We start from the raw sequence: 19,191 nt of genomic DNA, 5'->3' as shown, positions 1-19,191 counted from the left end.
ACATGGGGCTTGATCCTAGGACCCTGAGATCATGAACTGAGCTGGAATCAAGAATTGGACACTTAAGCCCACTGAGCCACCACCCAGGCGCTCTAGCAAGACACTTTTTTGATGCACAGATGCAAATAGAGTGATTATGGTATGAGAAATTTTTAAACATGGATTCATAATTTGCTTTTAAGCACTTATTGACAGCACCATGTTTAAAGACCAAAAAATTCCCCAGGTCCTTAAAGTTGTGCTTATATTCTGGTACCACTGCTACTTTGTTTCGGGCATGGATTCTATTCTGATGCTGCTGTGGGACCATCTGTTCCAAAAATGTTTTTCAATGTGGATTGAGTAGTTGTTACTATGAATTTTCTACCAATGTAAACATAGATTTTATTGCTTTTCACATTGACATTAATAAAAAGACACTGTTAAATAAATGTCTTCGGTTAACAATTTTTCATTGCTTAAAATGGGTGTCTTCCTCCTTCACAAAGGAGGAAAATCCTCCAAAGGCTATAAGTATAATGTATCTAGTATTTTTGTCAATGAATAATTAGGAGTCACCAGTCCCTGTATTTTGCAAGTTCACAGATTTTAAGTAGACTTTTATTATTTTTTTAAAGTTGGCTGTCTCCTTCTGGTAGGAGCAGAGCAGGCCAAGAGAAATAGATGTCTGGCATCTTGAGGCTTAGTACCTTTTCCTCTTGACTGATACGTGGTATAACGAACACATAGATTTCGGCTGTATACTTGAGAACATACCCATGAGTGAGCGCACTCCTTGCTCACAAGCAAGTTTGTTCACTCAGTGAAGGAAAAAGAATGGAAGCAATGTGTTTTAGGAAGAAATATTGGGGCCTGAGTTCCCTCTTTCGTTCATCCCTTGAGAGCATTACGAGGGGGTTAATGTATTTGGGTTAATGATGAAGAAAACAAAAATAGCCTCCCTATGAGGAAATGTAACCTGACACAATTTAAAGTAGGACCCAGATTGAAACATCATTCTTTTAGGAAGTGGAAATATTTTGTCACACAGATGTGCCATCTAAATTTTAAAAGAAATCTCGACTTCCTTTCTCTTCATACGTCTCGATTTTGTTAACACTTGTTATTTCTTCCAGCCGCATGTCCCAAGTAATTAAGTTATAATACATGATAATTTGCATACATTCCAAATGCTTTTTAAATTTGAAGCAGCTTACCTTTCTAACACTACAGTCCTCACAAAGATGGGTTATCTCAATTTCTCCATGGACTTTACCCCAGCAATACACATTGTCCTGAGTTGTATAGAGTGCACACTACTCTGGGCCCTGCCAAACAGTAGACAACGTGTGTTGTTTCCTTTTTTTTTTTTTTTTAGCGGGGCACTAAACATGCCCCAGCGCTTCCTCCAGGTTATCGAACTGACAGGTAGTAGGAAGCAAAGCCTCACGGGCTATTCCTGCTAAGTATTATTTCCACTGCAGTACAGATGAAAATCTCAGAAAATCCCAGCTATATACTTTATAGGTATAGATCGCTTTTATTGTTAATATCCTAAGTCATCTAAAGGCTTGTTTTCTTTCTTTTTTTTTTTTTACAGACCTAACTACCATAATGAATGCTGCATATTAAGAGAAACCACAAGAAGGTTATACATTTGGTTGTCTAATAATCTTGGATTTGATATGAACCAACACATACTCCTTGTTGTCATTGACAGAACCCCAGTTTGTATGTACATTATTCACACTCCTCTCTGTTGTGTTTGGGGGAAAAAAAAGACATTTTAGCCTTTTTTAAGGTTATTTGATTTCATGTTATTTGGTTGCATGAAGTTGCCCTTAACCACTAAGGATTATCAAGATTTTTGCACAAACTTCTACATGCCTAGGATCCTTTTATCAAGGCGGCTGTGTTCATCATTCTCCCGCCTTGACTCCACTATCACCAGAGGCTCAGTTAAAGATAAATTAGCATTTTCTTAAAACGACCACTCCACATAATGCTTAAGGGATTTCTTCTCTGTGACAGAACCCAGGAACCAGTTCCTAAACACATAACATTGGCATATTGAAGATAAAATTGAAATTGTCCTTCAGTTTTGAGGCCATGTGTAAAGTTTAACCATATTGTAAAATATCTATTCCGTATTAGAAATAGCTAGTCAACAGCTTATACTTCTCAAAACTCATACTGTTATGTACACAAACTCAGTTTTTATATGTGAAGTTAGTGAGTCCTTTTGTGTTATTCCAAAATAAAGGCAATGATTTATTTTTTCCCAATGCCAATACAATTTGAGCTAATCACTCAAGGTGGATACTTTACATTTTAAAGCTGGAATCAGCAGTAGCCCTATGGGAAACCAGACAAAGCATTGACTTTTAAATGAACCATTGTTTTCTTTTGGAGCTAGAATTAGAATAGTTGATACTCATCCACAAACCATTATTATGTGTACATTATTGTTGCTATTGTGATAATAGAGAATTTTATTTATTTTTATGCCAGCTTATATTGTGAGAGCTCATTTAGTCAATTTGGGTTTTATCAATCCTGTTATGCTTGTCCTTGGACCATCTTTCGCGTATTCGAGGTTTGTAGTTGAAAAGTTTACTGTAAAAAAAAAAAATCAAAAACAAAAAATGTATTGTTTTTACAGAATAAATTTATTGGAATGTGTACTGGGAGTAAGATTTGAGGTTGTAAACAACTAAGTTAGTGTAATTTGGCTTTATATATGTAATGTGAGGTATTAATGTAATTCGTATATTAAAGCAAAAATTGTTAACAGCAAGTTGACAAGAGAATCAAGTGCAGGTGAGGGTTTTCTTTTTTTTTTTTTTTCCTTTTTTTTTCTTTTTTTTTGAACATCGGGGTTTTAGGTTTTTTGTAAACATGGGGGAGGGAGAGGAATGGCTACATGATGGCTTGCACGTCTCAGATACTAACTGTTTACCAGCTCAGTGGACCCTAAATGCACACACTTGACATTATCCATGCGTTGACTTGGACTCTGTTTTCTTTTTGTTTTCTTATTTTGGTGAAGAGCTAAATAAATAACATGAAGAGAAAATGTGAGAAGTTCTAAGAGCCCAGGGCCATTGACGATGGTGGTGGTGATGGGATTACGATTATGGCAGCCAAGGGTATGAAAGCACCAGTCTACCTACCCCTCTAAGGCTCTGAGAAGGCGGCTAGTATTTCTGGTTTGTTTCTCTCATGTAGCAAATTGTAATTTTTCTCTATACTCATCATTCCAGATATGAAAAGTTCATTAAAAGATACTAGGGATGCCAATCCAGTTCTTTTTCCTTGAAGAGTACTTTTTAACTTTGAATACTTTACTTTAATTGTAAATTAGTGAAATTTAATCAGTTCCTCAAAAGTCCTGTTCATTGCTCACACTAAAGCATAAGGAGAATGTAGCTGACATTTTGAATTGGAACATGTAACTGACAGATTTTTAGTATAAAAATCCTAAAGACTACAAAACTGCTTTTGGAAAAAAAATACAAAATGTTTCAAATTCGTTAAGATTTGTTTTCATAAAAGGCCAAAAATAATTTATTAAGATTATACACAGAAATACAGTAGAAATATTTCTAGTCACCAATAAAACAGGTATTCATTAAGGGTACTGATAAAGTCACCGATCCCTCCTTAGCCATTTAGACTCACAAAAAATTTTTTATTAAAAGCAGTGTTTATAACAGCAGTGAATAATATACTTTCCTTGGGAAAACATTTGTCAAATAACATTTTAAAATAATGTGATAATTTGCTTTTTATATTGAGGTTGATAATGATGCATATATATCTTATATGCAAAATATTTCTCCTGAATGTATCTGCTGTTCTAAATTCCTTAATATGCACAGGCCATATTCACTTCTGAATAGTTTCATTTTCGTGCTCACTATTGTAGGAGCTACATTGTATATGTTTACAGTTATATTTAATATGTGCAGACAGAATATTGAAATAGATGGTCAAGTTACTCACAAATAATTTTGAATAGATTTCTTTAAACTGTTTCTCAACTTCACTTATCCTTCAAGAGAAGAAAATTTACCCACACAATACCATGTGAGAGCTCACACATACAGTGCGGAGCCCGAATTTACATATTTTTAAGTATTGCTGTATGGGAAGGGAGTAAAATGGGACAGATCAGTACCAGGAATAAAAGTCAGTCATCTAGAGAGGAAGAAATAATACTTTTATTCAACTTTTTCATCTGCCTTTGTTTTTATAAAGAACTCTGGTTTGTAGATACAACGATAGGCCAAGAGCTGAGGAAGAACTCCATATGCTATGTTTAATGCTAGAAAGAGGCTTTTCGCTTCTTCAGGGACTCTGTAGACATAAGCGGTTCTAGCATGAAGAGAAGCACCGATGTGAGAAAACTGAGCCTGTTGCATTTAAAAAAAAGGGGGGAGGTCAGCATGAGCTCTGTGTTCAGTCGGATTCACAACGTGTTCTGGACGATTCATTCAGACCATGTTTCCTGTGCCCTCAAAACCAGTACTTTCAAACAATCGACAGTCTTCAGGATTTCACTGAATTCAGGACAGTCTTAATGTAACTACTCAAATAAAGTATACCTTCCTTAGCTTGGCTTTATCATGCCATGCAGTGCCCCTTACCAAACATTAGTGGCTCAATTTAAAAGAAAAACTGAACAAAATCTCCGTTTTTTGTTTTTTGGTTTTTTTCCCCCTGATTTGCATTCTGGAGATCCTAAACACTCAGGCACTCAGTTGTGGCTTACTAAGTGTGTTTGGCAAAAATGAAGGAAGTACAGAGCTTAGAAAGCAAAAATATTTTTATATAGCCATTTAAAGAGAAGCAATGGGGACCTCAGCTTCATTAATCAGTCTTTTCACCTATTCCTTGGAACAAGAGCCCAAAGCCCTTCATTACATGTTTTTTGTTTACTTCTTCACGTTTTTGTTGCTTATGCAACTTTAAAAACTACTAAGGGTTGTTTTGTCGGTAACGTTGTTACCAACGTGGGTGAGGGTAGGATTATGGTCGCTCTTCATAAAATGGCATGTGTACATGCAGGCGACCTCTTCATACCAAGTTCTCCTTTATTTAGTACAGCTTGTCACCATCACCTGAGACCAGTTTCCCATTTGTACTTAAGTACTTGTTCATAACATACATTCAGAATGTATCTTGTTTGATACTTTTCATAAGCACAGGGAAAAACTATTAGAAAAGGCTTCTGTGTGAGGATTTCCTCAGCATTCTCATGTCCTTACAGAACACAACCCTGCAGTGTGTGTTTTCATATTTTACTGAAATCCACGCTGTACGTGAATAAAGGACTGGAAATCTAAATATAAGAAGTGATGAATTATTAGTTCATCAGGATCAAAGTGGAAAGAAGTCACAGAATCCAAGAATGAAAAACTAAATAATTCGCTTTAAATACATACAAGCTATCTTACATTTCCTTCCGTACGAAACCAGCTTATTCTGCGAAGTGGTTAACAGACAAAATTCGGCTTTTCCATGACAAATAAAGGATGAGCCCTCACAAGTGGCACTTGTATGGATTTGTGTCCATCGCAGGTATTTTAACAGATTGCTGCTACGTCCTGGGACCTCTGGTACAGTCTCGCTACTCTCTGGAGATAAGCGGTCAGTGTGATGTGTCGCGAGGACCACAGAAACAGCCTGTGTACACCCTCCGCCTCGTGCTCCACGAGGCTCGGCGAGGGCTCTGCCCTCAAGCACGCGTCCCCCAGAGCAGGTGCCGAGCAGAGCCCAGCAGATGGGAAGCGTCCCATCTCTGGGCTCTGAAGACAAGACCTGGAGAGTCCGGGGCCTTCGAGAGGCTGCCCGGGGGGCTGCTCTTGTACAGTCCTGGGAACACGGAGCAGGAGCGTGGCCCCTGTCGTTAACCCTACTTTTCCCTAGAGCCTCTTCTGAACAGCAGTGATTTTCTGAATTAATATAACCAAACTTCTGGACTAGGGGCCAGGTTTGAACCTTGATTTTCAAAAATGTGGGTTTGGTGTCTCTATAGACACATGTACTACGTCACAAAAGTCACCACGTTCGGGGAAGGTGCCAACCGTTCTTTGAGAGACTGAGCGATACGAGCAGTCGTACCTACTTGCACAGGGGAACCTGCACCAAGTCAGTGATTCCGTAGGCTCTCTTCCTGCACTGACCAGTGCAGTTAATACCTCATTTTCAAAATCAGCAAAAATCATTGGCAGCATTCCAAAATGGTCATGTCCTTAGAGTAGACTGTAAGCCCACCGGGCAGGTACTGTGTCTAATGTTTTGTGTGGCGCCTCTCGCATTGTTAGAGCTCAATAAACGTTAATCAATAATGGTCTTGTGACTGTCAAAATACAAACAGCTTCCGCAAAGCATTTCTCTATTTTTATACCTATTTCCGTAGGCCTCCTTTCTCCAGAATCCTCTAACAAGGGCCCGAGCCCAGAGCCCAGTGTCGTGCAGTTTCTAATGGGTGTGTTGCTGGTGGCCATGCCTTCCCGCTGAGTGAGCACCCAGCCACAGCTTCCTCCCCACGCATGCGGTGTCCAGTGCCCGGCTTCTGAAGTTTCAGAGAAACCTCAGCCTCCCCTGAGGACAGTTTCCTTCCTAAGCACGGGGCTGCTAAGGGCCTGCATGGTGTCTCGTGGGTCCTGTTCCCGCCGGCACACAAGGCCTCCTGACGGCAGGGCTCAGAGCTCAGCCGGGCACCTGGTGCTGGGTCGGTGGCTCAGTTGGCCTGGGGCTGCTGAACCGACTGTCACCCAGGGTGACAGGTACGACCTGTAGAGCCCAGAAATGTCTGCAGAATTCAGTGATGTGAGGTAGAGTCTCTCATCATCTTTCTTATCATTCTAAATCTGTTTTCACCTCAAATGAATTTAAAAGATCTGCTTTGAGTTTTTTTTTTTTTAAAGAAATGGATGATTGGGATGGAAAATGAGGCAATAAAGGCAAAGAACGGTTACATTTTAATAGCTCTCTTTTCTTATATTTATAGAGACAGCCTGGAAAGGATGACTAAAAAATCACAATCTCGGTTCCAGAAGGAAGAGCTGAAAGTATTATGTGTCCACATGAGTATCACAGGCCAAAACTAATGTGAACATTGGGGCAACAGCCAGGCTGTTTGGCCGATACGGCAGAAGTAGCTAATCCAGAACTGTGTTATTTTTTAGGGTTTTCTGAGCAGCACAGTCCAGTGGTTAAGAATTCTGAATCTGGAACCATACAGACTGCCCAGTCCCAGCTGTACCACAAGCCAGCAGTATGACCCTGGGTTAGGTATGTAACCTCTCTGGCTTCCTCATCTGTAAAAGTAGGATAATAAGGGCACATTGTCGTGCCGGTGCAATGAGTTGATCTTTGTGAAGTGCTTAGGAGAGTGGCAGGTGAATTCCCTGCCCATGACCTGGGATTCTGCTTGGCTGAGAATTCAGGTGGGCTCTTCGTTTTCAGATCCCCTTGCTGACCTTCTGACAAAATTTTAAGTCTGTCTCCACCAAAGGATAATCATGTGAAGACTTTAAACCCAAAGTCTAACCTCGATACTAATTAAAGGTGTATCGTGATGAATTACACTGGAAGCAAATTATTAAATAGGACTTGGATTAGTATCCCAGCTATCCACATGCTTCCTAAATCTTTTAGATATTTCCTAAAGGTTTCCATAAAGGGGGGGGGGGGGGGGGGACAAAATTCACCTCCAGCAGAGTCAACTCTACAACCATATTATCCACAGATAAGCTTCCAGACCCTCGTGTGAGGAGGCCCGTGGCACCCGCACGGCCAGGGAGTCTGCGCAACAAGCCGGAAGGGCCTGGCTGACTGAAGCAGGGCTGTTGTGTTTCCATGGGTGTTGCTGGGTGCGTGACAGGCTCCCTGCCGGGCCTGCCGTGAGTCTGTCCCAGGGCTTCCTCCCAGCATCCTTGATGCTTAGGTAATAATGTCCACACATTACCGTTTAGGTACCAACATCCACACGTGGCCACAGATTAATGAATGAATCTTCTGAGCAGCACAAGGCATTTCTAGACTCCCACTGGGAATCTTCTACCAATAAGAGGAGGAGCACCAAAAATCTGCAGCTCATTCTGTGCCAGGCACCGTTCTGAGCCTCTTACATGTATTATTACCTCACGTGATCCTCAGCAGCTCTATGACAAAGGTCCTGTGTGATCCTAACTTTACAGAAGAGGAAACCGAGGTAGCCAAGGTCACGAGCCCATCAGTGACAGGCTGAGCAATGAGCCAGTCTGTCTCCAGAGCTCATGCTCTTAACCATCTTGACTATATTGGCTCTGATTGTTTTCTTTTAATTTCCAGTGATATTTTAGCAGAGAACAATTGTTCAGTTGCTAGAAAGTACTAATATGTAAGTGGGTCTGAGCAGCCTATTTCAAACTAGATTTGCAACTTTAATCCTATGTAAGAATTTTATATGAAGAGACACTTGGGTTCTGAATAAGTCCCCACTGGAACTCTTTGGTGTAAAAAATGTGTCGTGGTTTGATTTGATTTTGTTTTCTTTTACTTTCTGATGGATATTTCAATTTCTGAAGGCAGGAGATTTGGCAGATTCCTCCATGATCTGAAGGCAGGGGCTCAGTAACTAACATGTTTTCCACTGACTTGTACTGACCTAGGAATTTTTCAAAGATTTGTTTTCCTTATTAAATCACATAGACTCCTGGGAGTTCACTAGGCCTTTCAAGAAATGCAGGTTTTGATCAAGTTAGGGGGTTGGGAATGCACAAAACCCCTAAGTGAGGAATGGCTGTTTTAGCAAGCTAGGGATGTTAGTCGGGGTTATGGAGGGTGTTTTCTGTGATGAATGTGTCACCCTCCCAAGGCGAGAATTCATTTCATGAGCAAGTATTGGCTAGGTAGGAAACAAATCACGTAACAGATTCAGCGTTCTCATCGCGTGCACTGTTGTGTTATGATTTGTAACTTTTCCTTAGGCTGAGCTCTCTGAATATGTAAATACTAAAGCCAAGCCAAGAGTCATGGAAATGTCAGACACAACAGTTCTCGGATGACAGCATTCTACTGGGTTGGGAGAAACATCCTTCTGACATTGACAGGATCTAGTCTGTAGCCTCCAGCTGCCTTGTCCAAGTGGGCAGTGACGGATGAGCCCAAGGGCTCCTGCGAGGCCTGGGGGTCTGGCTGAAGCTGCTGACTGCGGCCCGGGGCTCTGCCATCCACACTGCCCTTCCCAGAACCACCCGGCTGGAGTCGCGGGTGCCTCTCTGCAAGCTTAGCCCTCCCCAGCAGGTACAACCCAGGGTTAGCCCTAGTGCCCCAGGTTCAAGCACCCACTTGCCCCCAAGGTATGACCTTCCCAAGCCTCTTGACTGCTGACTGCCCACGTGACTGGGCCTTGACCTACTTTTCCTGCCTCGTCCTCCACTTGTCTCCCGAGACTTGACTGGGTCCTACACCTGGCCTCCCTCTTGTCAGCCTCCTAGATGATGACACCCTGTGTTCCTGCGGCGGGGGGCAGACCAAGCAAGGCACAGGACACGCAGAGGAAACCCGATCGTGTCCAACCCTGAGCAAGCTGATGATCCTCGAAGAGAGGGGGCCGGTAAGAGTGAGCTGAGCGGGAGCCCTCTCCGGGAGAGCTCAGGAGAACGCAGCCAAGAAAATCCAGGCCAGGGCTCACTCTGCCCTCTGGCCTGCTGCACCCCTGCCCAGCCTGACAGCCCACAGAGCCCACTCACGTGTGACCGCCTCCCCCCCCACCCCACCCCCCCCAGGCTCTCCGGCGCCTCCGTGCCCATATGAAGTCTTGCCTTGTGCTCACTGCTTGAGCCATGCCACTACCATGGCTCGCTGCTTGCAGGAGAAGAGAGAGAACAGTAGAGAAGAAGATGGGCTTTGGGGTCAGACAGGATTCCGTGCCCCTATTCCCCTATTCTGCCTGCCGTTTAGTAACTGTGACCCAGGCGAGTAACAAGCTGTCCTCAGCTCTCTTAGCTTTTAAGAAATCTGCAGGGAGGATGCTGTGTGTTCACTGCACTGTCCCAGGGCACGGGCACACGGGAGTGCTGTGGGTTCACTGCACGGTTCCAGGGCACGGGCACACAGGAAGACCACCTCTGCTTCTGTTGCAGCCGAGGTGGTGCTCATCTTTGCACAAGCAAGAAATAAAACTTTAGTGTGTTAAGCCACTGAGTATTTGCTACCCCGGCAGAGCGCACAGCCTGTCCCTACCCAAGTAGGTAAGTAGAGCACAGCCTGCTTTGCCTCACCCAAGTTAGAGGAGAGCTCAGACCAGTGCAGGGCAGTGGGCTGGAACTCACTGGGGTTTGAGGGTTACTCTGGAGACAGGACTAATGACCTAGTGATGGGCTAGATGGTAGGGGTGAGGGAACGGGAAGGAGCTGCTGAAAGCGGGGGAGGATCTGTTTGCAGGCCGCGGTGGGGAGAGAGAGGGTGTAGGAGGGTCAGGAGTCCTGTTTTATTTAGACACTAACTCCGAGATAGCCACGTGAAAACACGGAGTTTGGGATTAGGTATAGGAGTCTGGGGACAGCTGGAGCTAAAGACAGAAAATTGGAAGTCAGCTTATAGTCAGTATTGAAAGATACGGAAATAAAGACCTCTTCAGAGGTCTGCTAAGAGGGTAAATCTTGGTTCTCCTCCCCTTCAGTCCTCCAAGGAGAGACAGGAACCCTTGCTCTGGGTGCTGCGTCAGCTGTTTTGATACTAATATTCTAATTCTGTAATTAAGAATTACCTCAGGGGTGTCTGGGTGGCTCAGTCTGTTAAGTGTCCGACTTCAGCTCAGGTCATGATCTCGCAGTTGATTCGTGGGTTTTAGGAAAATTTTTTTAAAGACCTCAGACTGGAAGGATTTAGCCCAAAGGATCAACCCATAAATACTGTAGCTGTTTTTCCACCCTGTAAATTCTAAAGTGTTCTTTTGCCATCCCAGTTACTATAACCAGGAGCATAATTAACCATACATGCTGACAGTTTCCACATGAACCTCATTCTTAGGCCGGCTTGAAAAGAGCGAGATGCAGAGAATGATTTTAAAAAGATGAATTCATTTGTTACTGTTTTTATTTATAGTAAGGGGGGGGGATAAAATCATTTAATAATTTTCTTCCTTGTTCCTAAGATCAGTTTGTTTTGCTAGTTATCTTGTAAAAATGTGCTTTGTATAATAATACAATTTCCTAGATAAATTTATTCCAGTTCAATGAAATAAGCATTCACTCTAGGGCAGGGACTTGGCTAAGTCGCAAGAGGAAAGAATGGAACTTTCTCCAAACCCATTTCCCTGGTTCGGGATACCGTCATGTAACAGAATTCTGAAATCTTAACTTTAGATAGGCATCTTAAAGATAACAGCTCTCCAGTATTTTTGTTCAGAGCCTGGGGAAGGGTCCTGGAAGGCTGTGGTGGCACCTGCTGGGTATGTGACCTTGGACAAATCATGTAACCTCACTGGGCCTCAGTTTCCTCATCTGTATAACTGGATGGCACAGCAACCATCACGTATCTAGTTACTGTGAGATTTAAATAAAATGCACGTGCAGAAACGTCTTCCAAAGAACCGTAAAACGAAAGGGGATGTGTCTAGTAACTATTTCCTACTCCTTAAACACCAAGCAGAGATGTTTTGCAGATACTCAACAATGACAGCCAAATCCCCAGCGAACTTTCTTAATAGAGCGTATTTTGGGTACCTGGGCTAGACCTCCAGCATGTATCAGTGTCACGTCAGGCATCCAGGAGCATCCAGGAACCACTAAGCCGTAAAGCGCAATCACAAAGTAAGGGACAGAATAGAACAGGTATGCCAGCATCTGTACTGGACAGAGAAAGAACACCGTCAGCAAAGTGACAGTTAACCGCACACGACGAAAAGCACAAGAGATTGAACATTTCTCATTCCCATCTCCTACGTGGATCCACATGCTCCCATTCTTTTTTTTTTTTCTTTTTAATGTTTGTTCATTTTTGAGAGGAAGAGAGAGAGCGGAGGAGGGGCAGAGAGAGGAGACACAGGATCCGAAGCAGGTTTCAGGCTCTGAGCTGTCAGCACAGAGCCCAACGCGGGGCTTGAACCCATGAACTGTGAGATCATGACCTGAACCCAAGTCGGATATTTAACCAACTGAGCCACTCAGGTGCCCCCACATGTCCCCATTCTTCAAGAAAGAAAATTAACAGAAAAATCTGAGGCTTGGGGTGCCTGGGTGGCTCAGTCGGTTAAAGCATCCAACTTCAGCTCAGGTCGTGATCTCCCGGTCCGTGAGTTTGAGCCCCACGTCGGGCTCTGCGCTGACAGCTGGGAGCCTGGAGCCTGCTTCACATTCTGTGTCTCCCTCTCTCTCTCTGCCCCTCCGCTGCTCGTGCTCTGTCTCTCTCTGTCTCAAAAATAAATAAAAACATTAAAAAAGTTTTTTCTTTGAAAAAGAAAAAGAAAAATCTGAGGCTTCATAACTACTTGACCTGGATTTTAGGATAAGCAGCAGGATCCTTTAGATAGGGCTCTTGAAATTGTGTATAAAATCGGCAGAGCTCAGCCGGGCAATCCAAAGCAATCTGAGAAGAAAAACGAGTTAATTATAAAGTCATACTCACGTCTCATTCTTACGGTTTGCTGATAAGGCTAAACATTCCAAGTACAGCCACAAGCTGTTCAACAAAAACTGTGTGTCGTAGAAGGTCATCAGTAAAAGGGAAAGAAAAGAAAGTCCACAGATCTACTCTAAGGACGTGAAGGAGAGTTAGGAGAGGAGCAGGAAATGGCTAATGCTCTGTTCTTGCTACCTTCTGAGGACTCGGCTTAAGGATCTAGACTTCAGCAGCCAAAGCACAGCTCACGCTGGATTACCAGTTTCACTTCCTGGAAATCACTAGCCCACTCTTAAGAAAAGCCCATTCGTGTTCACACCAAATTCGTCTTACTGTGCTTTGCAGTATTCTAAAAATAGCATCCTCCTCCCTCCAGCAAGTGCCTCAGAGTATATGGCCTTTAGGGGCAGTAAAGGATAAGGATTTGAAAGCAGAGTCCTGTGTGAAGCCACATCGTGTGTCCACTTTGAAAGGAAACACAGAACAAAGTGTCTCCGGCACATTACGGGGTCCCCTCTGAGTCACTGCCCTCATGCATCACCCCTCCCGTCCGCAGCCATAAATGTCGTCCCACCTAGATCACATCCATGGACACAGACCAGTGGCAGAGTTGGTAAAAATGGACCCCAATTTAAAAGCCCGTCTGCCTAAGCCCTGCCCACCGAGTGTGCAAACACCCACATGCACACATTTTTCTCCTGTGTGAGAACAGCTGGGGCTCGTTTTGTTGTTCCTGTGTTTCTTTTAACTTTGGGAACGACAGCAAACTAAAGAGCAGTTTTGGGGGTGCCTGGCTGGCTCAGTCGGTAGAGTTTGCGACTGTTGATCTTGGGGTCGTGAGTTCACGCCCCACATTGGGCATGGAGATTACTGCAGAAAAAAAACAAAAGTTTAACTGCTCTGTGGTCTGAGTAAAGTCTACGGCCTTGCTTCTTTGCATTTCTTCCCTGGGCCACTCCTCCCGTCAGCCGACGCTACTGCAGGAAATTTCTGCTCTCCTGATAGAGACAGCCTCTCGCGCTGATCCCAGCCAGCAGCACAGGGCATTTAGTTCAAGGACCCCAAGACAGTGAATCAGCTACAGCATCTCACACTTGGCTCCCCAACTGTTGTGCAATGCCAGCAGCCTTAGGACAGTAACTGCCATTGACGATGCGTATAATTATCCGTATCATTCCGGCCACTTTTATTTATTTCTGCTAAAAACAAATCACGAAACTGGGGCATCGCCAAGGATCATCTATTGATAAAAAGAGTAACACCAACCGTTTCCTGAACACTTACCACGTATAGGGCTCTCTGTACGTGGTTTGATGTCTATGATCTTATTTAATCTTCAACCCAATACCATTAGGTAGGTACTGTTATTTTATAGCGAAAGGAACTGAGGTCAAAGACCCTGAGTCATTTTCCGAAGGCCATACAGCAGGTAAATAGCCAAGATTCTAACTCCTTCTTCTAGGGACCTTCCTCAGTCCCCGAGAACACAGCCTTACCGGACTCTTCAGGTATCACCCTTCCCAAAGACATTTACGTCAGAATCAGAAACATTCAAACCAAAAGAATGAAACTCTAATGGCTAATTTTTCAGGCACCCTAAAACGGGGGAAGGAAGAGACCCCTGGGTGGGGCTTGATCCAGGGACCCGAAGGAGGTGGCGTCCAGGGACGAGGCAGGGGCCACCCTGGAGGGAGGAAGGCCTGGGGGTGACCCCCACAGGTGGGAGTGGCAGCAAGCAGAGCCAGGCCTCCAGGCTCTAGAAAGTCTGATTAAATATGTATTTCTCTCTCTTTTTTTAATGTTACTTTGATCTGTTACACTTACCAAGCCTCTGAACAGACAGAACCCAGTTGCCAGGAGGAGACATACGACCAGCATTAAATCAAATGGTCTTCTCAGCAGGTCCTTTGCTTGCACTTCTTGAACGACCTAAAATAGAGTTTGTAACCCATGAGCAGGCCCAAAGCGCCAAGAAAGAGTCTGAGGTCTACTGAAGCAGGAGGGCTGAGATGCTGGACGGGGAGGGATTCATATCCTAAACCACTAGGCACGTAAGTTAGGAAAATCATGTTCCCCCTCTCAGCTTCCAGATTTCTCATCTGTGAAATGAGGAGATTGGGCCAGGTCACCTTGAAGGTTCCTTCGAACTCTAGGAGACCTTAAAGTTTTCTTGAGATAGCAGTTTTGTGATTATCATTATATGAGATACGCTCATTTTAAAAGTAAGGTAAACCATAAACCCATCACACTATAGAGTCACTATATTTTTCCCTATATACGTATACATATATGTAAATTTAGGTATATATATACCTATATATATACAGATATACATACACACACCGCATTTATACTTTACAAAATTATGACTTTACGTATAAATAATTTGACAAAATTTGAGTGTTCTTTTGACACTCAACATCTACCTATATTATAAGCACTTTGCCACATTATTAAAAACTCTCCTAAAACTTTTAAAATCATGTGGAAACAACATATTGTAGCCATTCTCTCACGGGTGGATATTTATGCATTTTCACCGTTAATGTGATGTTGAACAATTCTGTACATAAGTCTTAGCATCTCTCTGATGATTTTCTGAGGGTAGGGCCTTAGACGCGGAATTTAAGGGGTTAAATATTCCAAGGCTGATAAACACTGCCAAATTGCTCTGCGGAGCGATTCTGAATTTATTCCTCTCAGCACTGTGTGACCGTGTCCATTTCTCCCTGGCCACCACTGTGTTTTAACATTTAAAAAATGATCGTGAACAGTTGTATGTGTCTTATGACGTGAACACTCCATTGAGGCACTGACATGGAGACTTTAAAAGCAGCAGAGCCCAAGGCTATGGTTACTGTTTGCTTTTTCTTTTTGGCTACCCCCTGGTTCCTCAAAAGGATGTAAGGGAGCAGAAGCCAGGAGTGCCCCAACCTGAGTTTACTCAGCAGGTGTCTACTTGTTTACAAATGAAGTGTTTGCAAATTACAATGGATGTTAATGAATTCTACGTAAACCTTACAGTAAAATGAGTATGAGTAATCATGGTCTGATTATCTCTGGTAATTCATATTTTCATATATCATTTTGCTTAAAGAATCTTGCCTGAGGATCTAATACCTATAAAAAGGAAGAGAAACTTAGAAAGACGTTACTACCTTAGAAATGAAGACCTTAACAGAGTACCCCTCCGCCCCCCCCCCCCCACCGCCCCCAGCCAGTACTGTTTCACTCCGACCACCTTGGCTGTGAATGGAAGGGAGGGGTCTCAGAAGACGTCCTGGAGCCAGTCTCCGTGTGCCTGGATCTCTTGGTAAATCACACCCTGTGGCTGTGTGTGCTACCTTGAATAGCAGCATCTCTCCAGCCTCCCCTTGGGACAGTACATGCACTGGCATCTCTGAAAGAGGGGCCCGGATGCTCAAATGCCAGGCCATAAACAGCCTCAGACAAACCACACACGCCACGCACTAATGCAGAATCTGATGGGAACAGCCAGTACAGACCAGCAGCACGGCCTGGCCCACTGAAGCAGATGTCTGAAGCAGACAGAAACACCCTCCCTGCCACTGTAACTAAGGCGTGACCAATGCACAGAATCGACACAGTCAAACCAGCTGCCCCAGATGCTCCCGTCCACGGAGGCGTGGTTCAGTGCGATCACCAGGAGATGCGAGTGAGCCCTGTGCGCTTGGGAACAGGTTACAGTTAACGTAATAAAATCACCTTTGAGGGATAATTATAATTTTCTGACGGCTGATTATAGATTCTGAAACCAGCCCAGACAGGAAGACAAGTGTATGGTATGCTTAAGAAGAAAGCAGGGCAAATGCGTGTTCCATACTTCCCTATTTAAAAGAAAGAAAGAGAAAGTCAAAAGTTTGCCACAAGCACGTGTAAACACAAGCAACATTTAGGATACCGCCCCACCTCAAGCCGTCTAAAATTGTGCTGGGGACCAGGTAATATTCTTAAATGAGACACACACACAAAAAACCAAACAAAAAAACAGGTCAAATTAAAACTATCAGGTGCTTTTTAACAGGCACATTCTATCCACTGTATTTTTAAAGTATATTTAATATAATGCCCTGATTTCTTGCACATGTAAATTACCTTTTACATTAGCTTTTGAGAGCCTTCATTTTTAAATGTATTTATCGAATGTATCGAGTTACATATAATACACAAAGCTGTAGGAAGCATTTGCACACTGCCTATAGTCGCAAACACAATACTCACCCCCTCTAGATCCTATATGTCAGGAAGCCCTGATACAACATTGTCTAATTGTTCAGTGTCTACTTCCAAAAATTGCTCAAGAGCCATTTCTTAAAAAGTGAGATTAAGGAGGGGAAAAGGAAGAATTCTGCCAAACAGCGTTGTGATAAGCTTGGAATTTCTTGATGCTGTTACAACCAAGATACCTCCTCTATTTAAGAACACTCCCCATTGTTTCAGAAAAAGGAAAGTGAATTTTAAGATAAAGTTTCTTACCCACAATGTTTCCTGGCACAAAAACAACAATGCTCATGATAATAGATCCAACCCAGTAGAGGCCAATGGTTCTATAGCTTTCCCTGTAATGAAAAAATCTTGGCTTAGTACACTTGTCTTAGAACACCCATTAGCAAAAGATGATCCATATTATTAGCGGTATCCTAACTAGTAAAGTCTATGAACCGAAACTTACTGAATCGATAGTTAAAAATCAACCCTCGGGGACCCTGGTGATCAAACTTCATTTCCACCTGTGATCTATACCATAGAACCCTCTTTGTGTCCTTTTGAATAGGAATTTCGCTTGCAACACTGGTCGTCTGTTAATCTACAGCACGGTCAATCACTGTCAAAGGAAGTGCCTCATTTTTGACGGTTTTGTAAGAAGTTCCCAGCAGGAAAGGAAAAAAGAAAGTTCACAAAAAGAAAGGAAATGGACCCATATTTTAAATCACTGTAAGTATGAGTAATAGGATGGTAAGTGGACTTTTCATGGTGTCAGAATTTTGGCCAGAGCTCTAGAGACAAAGATAATATGTAACACCTCCCCCGTGTTCAAAAGGAGCCACCAGACACCCCTGACCTTACCAGGCAGTGTGGACAAAAAGCTCTTTCAGCCGATAACCCTGACAGCCCACCTCCACAAGGGGCTATGAGGAATCAAAAGGAGATTATCTGAAGGGAAACAGGTGGCCGATACTGTGTTTTCTGCCTGCCCCACCTCCCAAGCCAAGGGCAGCAGATTCACAATAACTGGGATCGTCAGCAGGACAATCTTCTTCCCCAGCAGGATGCTAACTGAGCCGAAGAAACTCGCCCACTCCTGGCAGCCTCCGAGCAGAGCCCAGGCATTCTCTGAAATACGTGACATGGTCCCTGGAACTTGGGTACCTTTCATGATGGGAGAAGCCAATGCCTAGAAAAGTCCAAAACTTAGCGGGAGCTGTCCCTGAGTTCATGACTGAGGCAGCAGGGGCATGGGGCAAGAATGCACCATTTTCTCTAACCTGGAGCCAAGGGGAGGCCCAGGAACCTAGCTGGGCTTGAAGAGATCCTACCCCAAAGGGTATGCGATCTAGGTTACAGGGACCCCAATGGAAAGAAGCTGCGGGTGTACCACCAATGGCAGAGGAGTCCCACACATTCAGCCAAAGAGAGCTCTGCTCGCTTGGATTTGCAACGCCCAGGTTCCTGTGGAAGGGTCTCCCGAGAGGCCACACGTGCTCCACGTGACAGACCTAGCATATCCTAACGGAGGGCATCAATCCCCAGAAAACTAAGTGTCACTTAAGACCCTGCCCCTCTTCCTTTAGCTCCACGTGTACGTACACACACATTCCCGGAGAGGCCAGCTGCACGGCGACTCGAGAAGGAACAAAACGAGAGGCCATACGCCCTGACCTCAGTGCAGAGCCCCACGCCTCAGGGCCACACGGGAACCGGAGGTGGAGGAAAGACAGAGCTTCGAACCAAAATGAGATGGAAGTTTAAAACCAGAACGGACTGGGCTTTCACTCCAGCAAATGAGACGGTCCTTAGAACACAGTCAGTAACTTGAGTGGTCTGCCCAAGCTTGTCACCACGGCAGGGGACGATCCAGAGGGCCATGTTCAAAAGGCAGCGATGCCAAGAAAACAAAGCCACGTCTAACCTGTGTCCAAGGAGCGTATGTTCATGTCTGTGTATGCCTGTCTGTGTATTTGCCCCCACATCTGTGTTTTCCTTCCGTACCCGCGTACCGGTTGCTAAGGCAAAGGCACACACAGCAGACGGACCGACTTACTCCCATGCTATGGCTGCCACCATCACCAGATACATCAAATAATGAGCAGAGCCATCCCAGTAGCAGATCATGTGCCCGTACGCCGTGTTCAGATACGGTTCACCCTAAGGAGAGATTAAGAAATGAGTCTACTTTACATACGACTCGGACATCTCCACACAGAACTCCAGACCTGCGTTTCAAGTCAAATGAAACAGCAGAACCAACTTGTGTCTGTCTGCTAACTTGAAACTATGCAGAATCCTGTACAATTACAAATTGGTAGGCACATGAAAACACAGCTTTACCCTGGAGCCCCCAAAACTGGAGCC

The 19,191-nt window shown here is 43.9% G+C and overlaps 2 protein-coding genes across 16 annotated transcripts in view; one reads left to right on the top strand and one right to left on the bottom strand.

Annotated features, from left to right (window-relative positions):
- HDGFL3 (HDGF like 3) overlaps window positions 1–2,793 on the top strand; it is a 72,606-nt gene extending 69,813 nt beyond the window's left edge. Inside the window, exon 6 of the mRNA XM_047086590.1 lies at window positions 1,580–2,793. Within this exon, the coding sequence (XP_046942546.1) occupies window positions 1,580–1,585 (6 nt within the window). The 3' untranslated portion in view covers window positions 1,586–2,793. The remainder of the gene's footprint in view (window positions 1–1,579) is intronic.
- Window positions 1–19,191, bottom strand: part of TM6SF1 (transmembrane 6 superfamily member 1) — a 56,668-nt gene that overhangs the window by 23,751 nt on the left and 13,726 nt on the right. For 10 of the 15 annotated variants that reach the window (XR_006963399.1, XR_006963400.1, XM_047086576.1 and 7 more), the window contains 6 exons: window positions 18,881–18,984; window positions 17,095–17,177; window positions 16,324–16,445; window positions 14,422–14,526; window positions 12,472–12,564; window positions 11,703–11,822 (listed from right to left, as the gene is read on the bottom strand). Coding sequence is in view for 13 of the 15 variants with exons in the window: in XM_047086576.1 (XP_046942532.1) it covers window positions 11,703–11,822; window positions 12,472–12,564; window positions 14,422–14,526; window positions 16,324–16,445; window positions 17,095–17,177; window positions 18,881–18,984 (627 nt within the window). In the remaining 2 variants the exon portion in view is untranslated. Of the gene's footprint in view, window positions 1–2,469; window positions 2,596–4,180; window positions 4,395–11,702; window positions 11,823–12,471; window positions 12,565–14,421; window positions 14,527–16,323; window positions 16,446–17,094; window positions 17,178–18,880; window positions 18,985–19,191 lie in introns of those variants that run through there. The other 5 variants (XM_047086588.1, XM_047086579.1, XM_047086583.1 and 2 more) reach the window with 5 other exon arrangements.

The sequence above is a fragment of the Lynx rufus genome, unplaced genomic scaffold (assembly GCF_022079265.1).
Source record: "Lynx rufus isolate CCGP_SWC_20201006 ecotype Redwood Valley unplaced genomic scaffold, mLynRuf1.p SCAF_21, whole genome shotgun sequence".
Taxonomy (NCBI): domain Eukaryota; kingdom Metazoa; phylum Chordata; class Mammalia; order Carnivora; family Felidae; genus Lynx; species Lynx rufus.
This window is presented reverse-complemented; position numbering and strand designations above follow the sequence as displayed.